Source organism: Leopardus geoffroyi, chromosome D2 (genome assembly GCF_018350155.1).
Source record: "Leopardus geoffroyi isolate Oge1 chromosome D2, O.geoffroyi_Oge1_pat1.0, whole genome shotgun sequence".
NCBI lineage: Eukaryota > Metazoa > Chordata > Mammalia > Carnivora > Felidae > Leopardus > Leopardus geoffroyi.
The window spans coordinates 22042208-22055774 of NC_059334.1; the positions used below are offsets into that span (position 1 = coordinate 22042208).

Below are 13567 nucleotides of genomic sequence, written 5' to 3' on the forward strand. Positions count from 1 at the left end.
AAGAATACTGGGGATCAGTGAATTGTGAAGATGCAGACATTGTGGCAACCAGCAATGATTCGTTATGGCAAAGAGCCGGCCAGAATCTAATCGAGGCATTGGCCAGAGTTCAAATAACATTTCACAAAGAGCAATTTTTCACAGAAAGTGAAGCTGAAATTTTTGTCTCCCAGGAAGGATTTTACTTTCAACACCAGAACTTAGTAACAAACTGCTGGAAGTCTCTACAGTTTGAAGGTGAACTGATGGTGGGAGGGAGAAGAAAGGTAAATGTCTAAGGGCATCGGGCCTGGTCTCCTGAGGAGGTCCTGTTGCTACCAGCAGCAGGAGTAAAGTGTGGCTTCCTGCCCTATGGCTACTTACTGTGATGCCATGGGATGCTCCCATGTGCTGCACATGAAGACCCGGGGAATTGTAGTAAGACATTCCGGCTCTAGTCAGTGAAGTTGGTGGCGTGAAGCCAACTGTATGACTTGCATATGATAGACCTGAAATATGACAATAACAAGTATTATTTCAAACTCAATTATCTGCTGTCTTCAACCATCTAGAAGACCTTAAAATGCAAACGTTCTCCATCACCAATAAAAATGAACACATATGAGAAGAGTGCTGGGCTCACCGAATGGCCTGCTAGGTCAAAGGGGAAATGATAGTCAAGTCCTGGAACAGAACACAGTGCCCAGAGATAGGTCCATGCATAAACGGTCAAATAATCTTCAACAAAGGGGCCAAGAATTCATAATGGGGAAAGCCTAGCTTCTTCACCGGAGAAAATTGGATATCCACATGCAAAAGAACGAAACTAGACCTCTATCAAACACCATACACAAAAATCAACTCAAAATGGACCAAAGACTCAAACATAAAACCTGAAACTATAAAACCCTGAGAAGAAAACACAGAGGAAAAGCTTCATGACATTGGTCTTAGCAATGATTTCTCAGATGTGACACCAAAAGCACAGCCACAAAAGCAGAAAATAGACAAGTGGGACTATATCAAACTCAAAAGCTTCCAGAACGAAACAGTCAACAGAAAGGGAACATATGGAATATGAGAAAATATTTACAAACCATGTATCAGATAAGGGATTAGTATTCAAAATATATAAAGAACTCCTACAGTTCAATATCAAATAAATAATCCAATTAAAAAATGGGCAAAGGATTTGAGTAGACATTTCTCCAAAGACATACAAATAGTCAAAGGCATATGAAAAGATGCTCAACATCATGCAACATAATGTTGCAAGAGCAAAGATGTATAAACAACCTAAATGTCCATCAACAGATAAATGAATAAAGAAAACACAGTATATACATACAATGGAATATTACCCAGCCTTTAAAATGAAAGAAATTCTTTTCAAGGAGAACACGGATGAACTTGGAGGACATTATGCTAATATAAGCTAGTCACAGAAGGGCAAATACTGCATGATACCAATTATATGAGGGATTTAAGTCAACTCATAGAGGGAGAATACGGTGGTAGTTGCCAAGGGCTAAGAGTAGAAAGAGAATTATTGCTCAACAGGCATAAAGTTTCAATTATACAAGAAGAGTAAGTTCTGGAGATCTACTGTACAACACTGTGCCTATAGTTATAGTTAAATTTTTGTTAAAAGTAGATCTCATGGTAAGTGTTCTTATCCCAATTAAAAAACAAAACAAAACAAAACCAGACCTTGTTAGGAGTCCAACTAAGATGTAGGGAAGTAGTGAAAAGACAGGAGAAGAAATAAAAATCAAGGAGAAAAACAGAGCAAAGGGATAAAAATCAGATGCAAGAAAACAGGAAGTGTCAAAAGAGACACCAACAATGAGACAAAACCACTGTGTGTGTGTGTGTGTGTGTGTGTGTGTGTGTGTGTATGTGTGTGTAGCTGTTATAAAGGCAAACAAACAAAAAAAAAAAAACAAATAAAAAATCACCACGGAGAACTTCGCAACTTGAGGATACTCAACAAAGAAAACAGAAGCCCTATATATGTCACTGCTCCCCCAAAGCAGCTGATATTTAGGAAATAACCCCCAGCCCACTATCATGTTCTACATAGTCTCCATCTAGGACCCCAGAATCATCTCCAAAGTGTTTTTAAAATACTCAAGCCCAGACTTTCCTTAGATAGGTCTGGGTTGGGGAACAAACAGCTGTGTTTTTCAAATAATCCAAATGTTCAACCTAAGCAGCTCAGGAACTACTGGTCTAGAGGTCTGGGGCATTGCTTATTTATCAGTGAATAAATACAGCTATCTTTACATCTTTGAGTTCCCAGCATCTACCAGGGTTATCCAGCACAGAGTACATCCCATATGAATCAATGGAATGAAAATGGAAACAAAGGGGCAATTCGGGGAGTTTGGGCAGAACAACCTATTTTCAATCACTTTGGTTTTGTTGTTATTTTATTTTAACTTCCATATCGTTAAACATACAATGGTATATTAGTTTCAGGTGTACACTATAGTGATTCAACAACTCCACACATCACCCTGTTCTCATCACAACAACTGCACTCCTTAATCCCCCCATCACCTATTTCACCAATCTCCAACCAACTTCTCTTCTGATAGCCATCAGTTTGTTCTCTATAGTCTGTTTCTTGGTTTTTGTCTCTTTTTTCCTTTGCTCATTTGTTTTGTTTCTTAAATTCCACATATAAGTGAAATCATATGGTATTTGTCTTTCTCTGACTTATTTCACTTAGCATTATACTCTCTTAGAACCATCCATATCATTGCAAATGGCAAGATTTCATTCCTTTTTATGGCTGAATAATATTACATTGTATGTATATATACCCTCTTCTTTATCCATTCATCAATCGATGGACACTTGGGATGTTTCCATATCTTGGCTATGGTAAATAAGGCTGCTATCAACATAGAGGTGCATGTACACCTCTGAATTAGTGTTTTTGTATTTTTTGGGTACTCAGTAGTACAATTAATGGATCATAAGGTAGTTTTACTTTTAACTTTTTGAGAAACTTCCATACTGTTTTCCACAGAAGCTGCACCAGCTGCATTCCCACCAACAGTGAAAGAGGATTCCTTTTTCTCCACATCCCCTCACCTTTTATTTCTGGTGTTGTTGATTTTATCCATTCTGATAGGTTTGATGTGATCTCTTATTGTAGTTTTTGATTTGCAATTGTTGTGCATCTCTAATAATGAGTGATGTTGAGCATCTGTTCACATGTCTGTTGGCCATCTGTATATCTTCTCTGGAGACATGTCTGTTCATATCTTCTACCCATTTTAAATTGGATTATTTGTTTTTTGAGTGTTAAGGCTTTTTAATTAAAAAAATTTTTAATGTTTGTATTAATTTTTGAGAGAGAGACGGAGCAAGTGGGGGAGGGGCAGAGAGAGAGACAGAGAGACAGACAGACAGACAGAATATGAAACAGGCTCCAGGCTCTGAGCTGTCAGCACAGAGCCTGACTCAGGGCTCAAACTCACAAGCCATGAGATCATGACTTGAGCAGAAGTCAGATCCTCAACTGACTGAGCCACCCAGGTGCCCCTGGGTGTTCTTTTATAAGTTCTTTATATATTTTGGATATTGACCCTTTATCGGAAAGGTCATTTGCAAATATCTTCTCCCATTCCATAGGCTGCATTTTAGTTTTGTTGTTTCCCTTGTGGTGCAGAAGATTTTATTTTGAGGTAGTCAATAGTTTATTTTTGCTTTCATTTCACTTGCCTCAGGGGATATAAGATATATCTAGAAAGAAGTTGCTCTTGCCAATATCTGAGACATTATTGCCTACTTTCTCTTCTAGGATTTCTATGGTCTCAGGTCTTACTATTAGGTTTTTAATCCATCTTGAATTTATTTTTGTGTATGGTGTAAGCAAATGGTCCAGTTTCATTCTTTGGCATGCAGCTGTCCAATTTTCCCAACACTGATTTGTTGAAGAGACTTTTTCCCATTGGATATTCTTTCCTGCTTTGTTGAAGATTAACTGACCATATCATTGTGGGTTTACTTCTGGGTTTTCTAATCTGTTTCGTTGATCCATGTGTCTATTTTGGGGCCAGTTTTTGATTTTTTGATTACTATACTTTTTTGATTACTATGGCTTTATAATATAACTTGGAAGTCTGGAACTGTGATGCCTCCAGTTTTGCTTTTTCTTTCTCAGATTTGCTTTGGCTAAAAAATACAGGCACTCCACAAACCTGCATGTCATCCTTGTGCAGGGGGCATGCTAATCTCTGTATCATTCCAGGTTTAGTATATGTGCTGCTGAAATGAGTGCCATTTTCAATCACTTTGAATCTAAGATCAGCCAATGGATGTCAAGCGACATGAACTCCACTTAGCCTCTTTTCTGAATTACACAAAAACAAGAAGCTGTTAAGGATGCTTTTTTTTTTTTTTTTTTTGGCTTCCATGGCTGAGACATGCAGCCACCAAGCCTACCTTTAGTTGTCTTTATTTATATAAAATAAATAAAGGTTAGGGGCGCCTGGGTGGCGCAGTCAGTTAAGCGTCCGACTTCAGCCAGGTCACGATCTCGCGGTCCGTGAGTTCGAGCCCCGCGTCAGGCTCTGGGCTGATGGCTCAGAGCCTGGAGCCTGTTTCCGATTCTGTGTCTCCTTCTCTCTCTGCCCCTCCCCCATTCATGCTCTGTCTCTCTCTGTCCCAAAAATAAATAAACGTTGAAAAAAAAAAAATAAATAAATAAATAAAGGTTATTTTATTTCTTGGTTTGACCATCAATTAGTGCTATTTCACATGTTTCTATTCCATTTGTGGATCTTGAGTTGACATTTAAAAAATGGAGGGCTGGGGGCGCCTGGGTGGCTTAGTTGGTTGAGTGTCAGACTTCGGCTCAGGTCAAGATCTCACAGCTTGTGAGTTCGAGCCCCGCATCAGGCTCTGTGCTGACAGCTCAGAGCCTGGTGCCTGCTTTGGATTCTGTGTCTCCCTCTCTCTCTGCCCCTAACCCACTCACATTCTTCTCTCTCTCAAAAATAAACACAAATAAACAAACAAACAAACAAACAATCTTTAAAAAAATGGAGGGCTTGGGGCGCCTGGGTGGCGCAGTCGGTTAAGCGTCCGACTTCAGCCAGGTCACGATCTCAGGGTCCGTGAGTTCGAGCCCCATGTCGGGCTCTGGGCTGATGGCTCAGAGCCTGGAGCCTGTTTCCGATTCTGTGTCTCCCTCTCTCTCTGCCCCTCCCCCGTTCATGCTCTGTCTCTCTCTGTCCCAAAAATAAATAAATGTTGAAAAAAATATATTAAAAAAAAAAAAATGGAGGGCTAAAGTATAAGTCTTTGGAAACTAAGTGATCATGTTTATTTTTAACCACAAGGGCTTTGCTCAGCTGGAGGAGGAAAGAAGAGGTTTTATTTAACCCTAATTCTGTTTCTTATGCAAGTGATGAAATTTAAGAGATAAACTATGGATCCTTATCCCAAGACAGAGAAGCTCATAATAATAATAATAATAATAATAATAATAATAATAATAATAATAATAAATATCTAGCCTATTTTGTAGCATTACAAGGTTATTGGTATGTTAAACGCTAATCAAGAATCTTCAAAGACTCCCTGTTGTCTACCTAAGTTGAAGAAAAAAGAATGTCTTCTCTGGCTATTATAAAGGCCTCTGCACTTGGCTCCAAACTGTCTCTTGAGTATCAAAGCCCTTGCCCAGCCCCATATCCAATGAAATCAGAATCCATGGGAGCAGGACCCAGAACAGCCTGTGGTAAGAACCACAGTGACCTTATCACTCTTGATTCTCACCTCTACTGCTCAGTTCACACCAGCCCTTTGCCTGGGATGTCTTCTCTGTACCTTCTCTCATGTCAATCAGGACCTCGATCAGCCTCTGAAGAGGCAAACAGCCCAGACACTCTAGAGCTGACTGTCATATTAGCTCAGACTCTAGTTCTGCCTCTTGGCACCAAGTGACAGTGGACTTCAGATCCATCAACTGTAAAATGAGATTACTGTAGTGGCCTCGTAAGGTTGTTGTGGGGATGAAATGAGTAAATATCACAAAGTGCTCAGAGTGCCTGGCCAACTATGGCCTCATTAAGCTTCAGCTCATTAAGCTCCTTTAAGGCCCATCTCTAAAGTGCTCTAAGCTGGTAGCTCTCTTTGTTTAATCTCTTCTTAAACTATTTAGATTTTTTTTCAATTATAACTTTTTATTTTGAAACCATTTACCATCCACATGAAGTTGCACACACACTACAGGGGTCCTGTGGGCCCTGCAGCCAGCCTCCCCAGGAACATCTTCCATAAGCACAGCACAGTGTCAACCCAGAACACGAACACAGGTCTACCACTAGTGACCAAGGCAGAGACTTGAGTTGGATTTCATCAGTTTTTATTGTACTCTTCCTGTGTGCATGTGTGTACACAACTCAAAGTAATTTTATCACATGTGTAGATCCAAGTAACTCACGACAACCAGATGCAAAACTGCTCCAACAACACAAAGAAAGCCGGTCATGCCCATCCTTTCCCTGGTCACACCCTCCCCCTCATCCTACACCCTGGCAATGACTGGTCTGTTCCCCATCACAGTAATGGTGTCACTTTGAGAATGTTCTAGAAATGAAATTGTACATCATATAACCCTTTGAGAATGGCTTTTTTCATCCATCGTAACACTCCCCATGCTCCATCCAAGTTCTCACACGTTATCAGGTTAGTTCCTTTTTACTGCTGAGTAGTAAGTATTCCACAGAGTAGATGTACCACTGTTCAACTACTCAATTTTTACATAAATTCATTATGCTTGGCCTTATAAAGTTTCTTGCAAAGAATTTGTTTATTGTATTTCACCCCCTTCCCCAGGCCCTACTGTTTGTTGATGATAAGCTCTTAGAGGCCAGAGACCAGGTCTTAGTACTTTTTGTTTTCCCTTAAGTTCTAATCATCTTGCATCTGACCCGCTAGCCCATGAACACAGTACAGGAGGAGATGGCGTGCCTGGGTAGCTCAGTCAGTTGGGCATCTGACTCTTGATTTTGCCTCAGGTCTGAGCCCCCTGTCAGGCTCCGTGCTAAGCATAGAGTTTGCTTGGGATTTTCTCTTTCTCTCTGCCCTTCTCCCACGCTTGCACAAAAAAAACAAAAAACAAAAAACAAACAAACAAAAAAAAAACAAAAGAAAAAATACAGGATGAGAACACAAAAACCTAGGTTGAAAATGCCAACCCCCAAATACCAGTCTACTAAATCGAATACTACGGCTTTTCAAAGTTATTGCTACGATAAATTTCTCTGGCTCTCATAGAAATGCATTAACTAAAGTAAAAATGTTAAGACTTATTTCACTGTCCACAAGCTCAAGGCTGCAAAATTAAAAGATGATTAATTAAAAGCAGTTCATGAGAAAAACTACTAAGCAAAATGAGGCAAATACAAAATATATATAATCTGTATGAAACCACCTCTCCAAAGGAACATTGTAAGAGGAGGGGGGTAGGGAAAGGACACAACTGGAAACACTAAAATATTAACTCCACCTTTGGATAGAGGGATTCTGGACTCTGGAAAGAGGGACTTTATTTCTGCTTATATCCTTCCGATTGTCCCCAAATTTTCTTTAGTATCTTTTTGCTAATGAAAAAAAAAAATGTAAAACTGGACTAAAGGCAGATATACCTTTTCTTCCTTTTAAGATTATTTTAGGGGCGCCTGGGTGGCGCAGTCGGTTAAGCGTCCGACTTCCGCCAGGTCATGGTCTCGCGGTCTGCGAGTTCAAGCCCCACGTCAGGCTCTGGGCTAATGGCTCAGAGCCTGGCGCCTGTTTCCGATTCTGTGTCTCCCTCTCTCTCTGCCCCTCCCCCGTTCATGCTCTGTCTCTCTCTGTCCCAAAAATAAATAAACGTTGAAAAAAAAAAAAAATTAAAAAAAAAAAAAAGATTATTTTAAATTACAATTTTAAGAGATTTTAGTTCTACAAATCACACATAAAAACATTGTCTTTGCAAAAACACAGACAATATAGACAGGATTTCCTCTTTAAATCTCCCTAATGTGGCTCTGTCTCCATCCCTCCACCAAGACTGCTCCTGCAATGTCAGCAGTGTTTCTGCTCTGCCAGCTGCAATAACCATTCTCCACTCTTCATTTTACTTGACCTTGGAGAACATCTGACGAAGCTGACCACTCTCTTCTTGTTGAAAGGCTCTGTGAGATCGTATTCCAATTTTTTCCTTCCACTCCCCTGGTAGCCACTTCCCAATCTCCTTTGCCAGTTTTTCCTTCTGAACTTGACCTCTAAATATTGCAGTTGCTTCAGGATCAGACAGGAGGGTGTTTCTCTGCTCCTTTTATCTATTATGACTAGGTGAGATCTCATCTATTTCTGCAGTTTTTTGTTTGTTTGTTAGTTTTGTTTTTTAATTAACTTTTAGGGGCATGTGGGTGGCTTAGGTCAGTTAAGTGCCTAACTTTTGATTTCGGTTCAGGTCATGATCTCACAGTTGCTGAGATTGAGCCCCATGTTGGACTCTGCACTAACAGGGTAGAGCCTGCATGAGATTGTCTCTCTCACTCCCTCTACCCCTCTCCCACTCACACACTCTTTCTCCCTCTCAAAATAAACAAACATTTAAAGTAAGTAAGTAAATTCGGCACCTGGGTTGGTCAGTGGGTTGGGCATCCAACTTCGGCTTAGGGCGTGATCTCACGGTTTGTGAGTTCGAGCCCCATGTTGGGCTCTGTGCTGACAGCTCAGAGCCTGGAGCCTGCTTTGGATTCTATGTCTCCCTCTCTCTGCCCCTCCCCCACTCGTGCTCTGTCTCTCAAAAATAACATAAACATTAAAAAAACTTTAAGTAAGCTTCTAATTTTAGAATAGTTTTAGGTTTACAGAAAAGTGGCAAAACCAGTACAGAGAATTCCTGTATAGACCACACTCTGATTTCCCTATTAACATCTTATGCCAATATGACACATTTTTCACAACTAATAAACCATTACTGATACATTATTAATTATTAATATTATTATTATTAGCTCAGGTCCATACTTTTCTGGACTTCCTGAGGTTTTACCTAATGTCCTTTTTTTTTGTTCCAGGACCCCATTTAGGATGACACTTTATATTTAATTGCCATGTCTCCTTAGGCTCCTCTTGGCTGAGACTGTTCCTCAATTTTCCCTGTTTTTGAGGAGCTTGTTAGATTTGGGGTATACTGATGAGGTATTTCATAGACAGACTATCCTTCAATCAGGATGTGTCTGATGTTTTCCACATGGCTCAGCTGGGGTTACGGGTGTTTACAGAGTAAGACCACAGAGGTGAAATGCTATTTTCACATCAAGGATACACACTCCCGACAAGGCTCCCCATTGTCGATGTGGACCCCGATGGCCTGGCTGAGGTCACATATGTCAGGTTCCTCCATGGTAAGGTTACTCTTTTTTTCCCCTTTTCCATACTTATTCTTTGGAAGGAAGACCTTATGTGCAGCCCACACTTAAAAGAGTGAAGAGTTATTTCCACTGCCTTGACAATAGAGTATCCAAAAATTATTTGGAATTCTTCTGTATGGGAGATTTGTCTCTTCTCCCTTATTTACTTATTCAGTCACTTATTTATATTAGTATGAACTCATGGATGTTTGTTTTATGTTTGGGTTATAACCCAGCATGACATTATTTCTTGTGTTGCTCCAACAGTTCCAGCTTTGGCCTCAGGGGGCTCTTTTGGTTGGCTCCTGGGTCTCTTTCACATACCTTCATCTTGTTTTTTGAGCACCTCCTTACTTGGCAGCATTATCAGATTTTTCAGGTTCATCCTGCATATCCCCTTCTCTAAGCCCTAGAAACATCCAGTTCTTTTCATTGGAGAATGGAATTAAAAACCAAGATCTGAGCAGTGAGTATGCTTGTTGCTACTGGGGTGTAGACCCTTTTTCAAACTTCCTTAGTCCCCATCTCTGATTTAGGCACATCAAAATATGCTAATTGGGAGTGTCTTTTGTCAGGCTGCATCAAATAATGGACAACCTGAAAGATAACTGTTGACAAGTAATACTCTGCTCATATATAATCCACATATGTAACACCACATATTATTAAAAGGATCTTTCGTAAATTCTAGGAAATACACTTTTCAGTCAAACTGAAAGAGAACTTAAAACATTTCAACAACTTGATGAAACCCGAGATTGCCAATGTCAATCAGAAATGGTAAAGGAAGAAACGAGCCAAAATGCTTAGCATGGAAATGGAAACTATTTTTATGAATAATATAATTCTACTAAGAAAGTGATTACAGATTCTTAATACAAAGAACCACAACTTCTTCCAATAAAAACTAAATTGAAAAGCAAACTTGAAAATTCACGTTTTGCTGATGAACTACGTATGGGACAGCAAGGGACTAGATTAGGAGTAATTCTGCTGCCAAGTACGAGATAAAATCAACTTCGATGATATTATCGAGCTTAAAATAAGACACACATGTTCTTCTCACTTAGGCTGGCTGAAAGAAAAAAAAAATCTAGGTGTTACTTATTACTTAGTTTAAGGAAAAAGCAAATGGCTTATCTATACAGGCACGTCCCACACTACAGGGACAGGTGCAGTGACAGTCAAAATTATGTACACAGAGTAAGATCTTCCTATAGAAGATCTGTTACAATAGAAGTTAACATTCCCAGCCAAGGTCTGACTTTTGCTTTTTTTTTTTATTCAATGACCACATTAGGTTTAATGAATTGGAAAATACATGTCTCTAAGGATTTCTTCAGGTTTAAATAAATCAAACAGAAGGCTAAATTATACTTCATATGAATCAACATCACCATCAACTATAAAATCTACCCCCATCTTGCTTCTTCCTAATGCATGCCTTCCTTTTATATCAATAAATCAGAAGGCAAAGAGTTTTATCATGGTAATGAAACCCAAGCATTATTTGGGGAAAACTGAGAGGCAGCAAGGCAGAGGAGCTTTCGGAGAGATTTAAAGGCCATGGGAGAACAGGAGAAACAGATTCCAGAACATCCTTTTGGGCAAGAACAAGGGGGAGATGATCATGCATTGATCTATGATACGAAGTCCTTTTGGTTTGCAAACAGCTCCTCTTTACCCTGCCTGAACCAGACAAAAGTTGCCATGCTTAGTGCTGGACATTCTTTTGATTTCTCCTCTTAAAAAACAAACAAAAAAAGGTCACAGCAGTATAGCACAGGGCTGAGATCCTAACCTCACAGCATGTCTGTGGCAACATGCATTACTGTAGCATTTCCCCTCATCCACCTGAAGGGCATTCCTCTTTGTCAGTGTTGCAACAGACAAGGTGAGGCTGTACCTAACATGTAGCTGTTTTACTTTCCAAAACCACAAAGCCTTTCCTGTGCCACTCTTCCAAGCAGGCACCTCGCGTTATTCCACTGTGAAACTCCTCCCCCCGACACTCTTTTTCCCCAACTCTGTTTAAAATCTGTTTACCAGCAAGGACAAGAAACTCAGACTCGTCCCCTCGGTCACAAGACACAATCCTTTGGCTTGCTACCTTTTCTTTCCTCCCTCCGCTCCACTCACCCACCCCCGCCCCCGGCTTCCTCTTTCTTCCTTGCTGGATCATTTACTTGCCCTCCTGGCCCGAGAGCCCCACGCTGTGCTGGTTCTGAGCCAGAGACCCTGGGGGGAGAGAGTTTTCGGGGTCAGATGAAGACAAGCACGCCTTTGAGGGAAAGGCTTCTGAGCAGCAAAGCCAGATGCAGAAGCAAAGCCAAAAGCAAGGCCAGTTCCTTCTTGCATGGCCTGCCTACTAGGGCCCCGTCCCACTCACCCATCAGTGGGACTATCAGGAGGCAGCTTGTGCTCAAAAGAATACAAGCTTTGGAAATAAGAGCCACCCTGCCTTGCAATTTCCTTGGATCTAAGACCAATAGCCAATGAATTTCTGAATCACTGCTTCCTCAATTTTAACATGAGAAAAATGATGCCTACATGAACTATTCTGAGGATAAAAATGAGATAACGTACGTACAACATAACAATAGAACCCACAGGAGATATGCTATGATCCATCTTAGAAAACATCTATCCAATGCTTTGTCAATCCACAGGCACTTAAAATCAGTCTAAGACTGTCTTTTTAAAAAGAATTTTTGGAGTTAAATCCTTTTTAAACAACAACAAACAATCTAAAAACACCAGCTGGCACAATAAAATTTATGCTTAAAAATTTCAGATTAAAACTCAGTCTTGATAGTGATTTGTTTTAGATGTTTCTGAAAAACACAGGACCATTCACCCTCTGTTTACAAGATTTTTATATGCTGGAGGGGAACATATTTGGAGATGCCTATTAGATGTCCCAGATATCAGTCACAGAAGTAGCTGAGGACGTGTACTTACCGGGTGATATAGGCCTGCTGGAACTTGGAGAAGGTGTGTAAGGGATCGGGCTGGACACAGTGCGAGGTCTTAATCCTTGTGCAGACATCTCATTAAAATACCTAAGAGGAGAGGGGGGAGATTATCAGAACTGTCTGCACTTCAGTAGTTCCTAAGAGACCTCCTATGAGAAAATGTTGGGGGTTCATATTTTGAGGTCAAACTCGGGGTATTTACAGAGTGATGTATAAAGCTAGGAGACATGTATAAAGTGGACTTGGGGGTCACACAGCTCCACCGCTTGGCAAAGTCCTCTCTCTAGGGGTACGGGCTAGGGAATTTGGAATGTTCTAGCTCCAGGTGGAGGCTTGCCAACAGAGCTGCTCCAGTCAACAGAGAGGACTGGGCTTTCCTTCCTCATACAACAGCTATGTAGAAGTCTACCTCCGCTATCCCAAGAATTACAGACACATCCATGCTTTAATGGCTACATTTAAATTATTATTTGAAACTCAAAACCAAACAAGCCCTCTCAGATTTATGTCATCAAATTAAAGCTTAAAGATAATGGTATTCCCATGAACTGGAAGTCAATCATTTACTACACAAGCTTTGCTTAACAAACAGTCACACGCTAGAATGTAGTAACAGACACTAGCACAGCACATGTACCGCAGCCACACTTGGCCATGCCATTCCTCCTGGATGTGGAAGTCATATCAGACCTGAGAATACTCAGGCGTGATTGTTAGGGAAGTCAGCCTTTATGCTGTGAACAAGCACAGAATGCTGACAAGGAGAGATTTCAGCTTGAGAGACTTCCCAGTAAGCTCACCTTCAGAGGCCATACAGCCAAAGGAAGAAATGGCCGTGTGTGCAGACATCTTTATGCCAGGGAAGATCTCAGCCCTGATTGTCAATCAGTTTATGAGAACATGAACACAGCCGTTTCCATGCTGGTTTATTTGGCTTAAAGAAAACCAGGCTCCGAAATTTCACATGCATCTCTCAGCTACCCACTGTTGACTCTTCCTGCCCCTCCAGGGCAGCCCACCGTGGTGGCACCTACATCCTGCTCGGCAATGAAAAACACCTCTTCATCTTTAAGGAATAAACAACTTGGAGACATCTCAAGTTTCCAACTATTTTCTTTCTCTCAAATGTGACATTGTCATTCCTAGTTCAGTATACAATATAGCTGCTCAACTAAGACTACTACT

General features: G+C 40.6%; 1 protein-coding gene and 1 non-coding gene across 3 annotated transcripts in view; both read right to left on the reverse strand.

Annotated features, from left to right (window-relative positions):
- Nucleotides 1-13567, reverse strand: part of CCDC6 (coiled-coil domain containing 6) — a 110765-nt gene that overhangs the window by 4970 nt on the left and 92228 nt on the right. The window contains exons 7-8 of one of the 2 annotated variants that reach the window (XM_045437473.1): nt 12369-12469; nt 364-488 (exon numbers count right to left, since the gene is read on the reverse strand). In XM_045437473.1, coding sequence (XP_045293429.1) covers nt 364-488; nt 12369-12469 — 226 coding nt within the window. Of the gene's footprint in view, nt 1-363; nt 489-10218; nt 10483-12368; nt 12470-13567 lie in introns of those variants that run through there. The other variant, XM_045437474.1, reaches the window with a different exon arrangement.
- LOC123577576 lies at nt 4170-4273 on the reverse strand. The gene has a single exon (XR_006701934.1). It is a non-coding gene; the product is annotated as a U6 spliceosomal RNA (small nuclear RNA).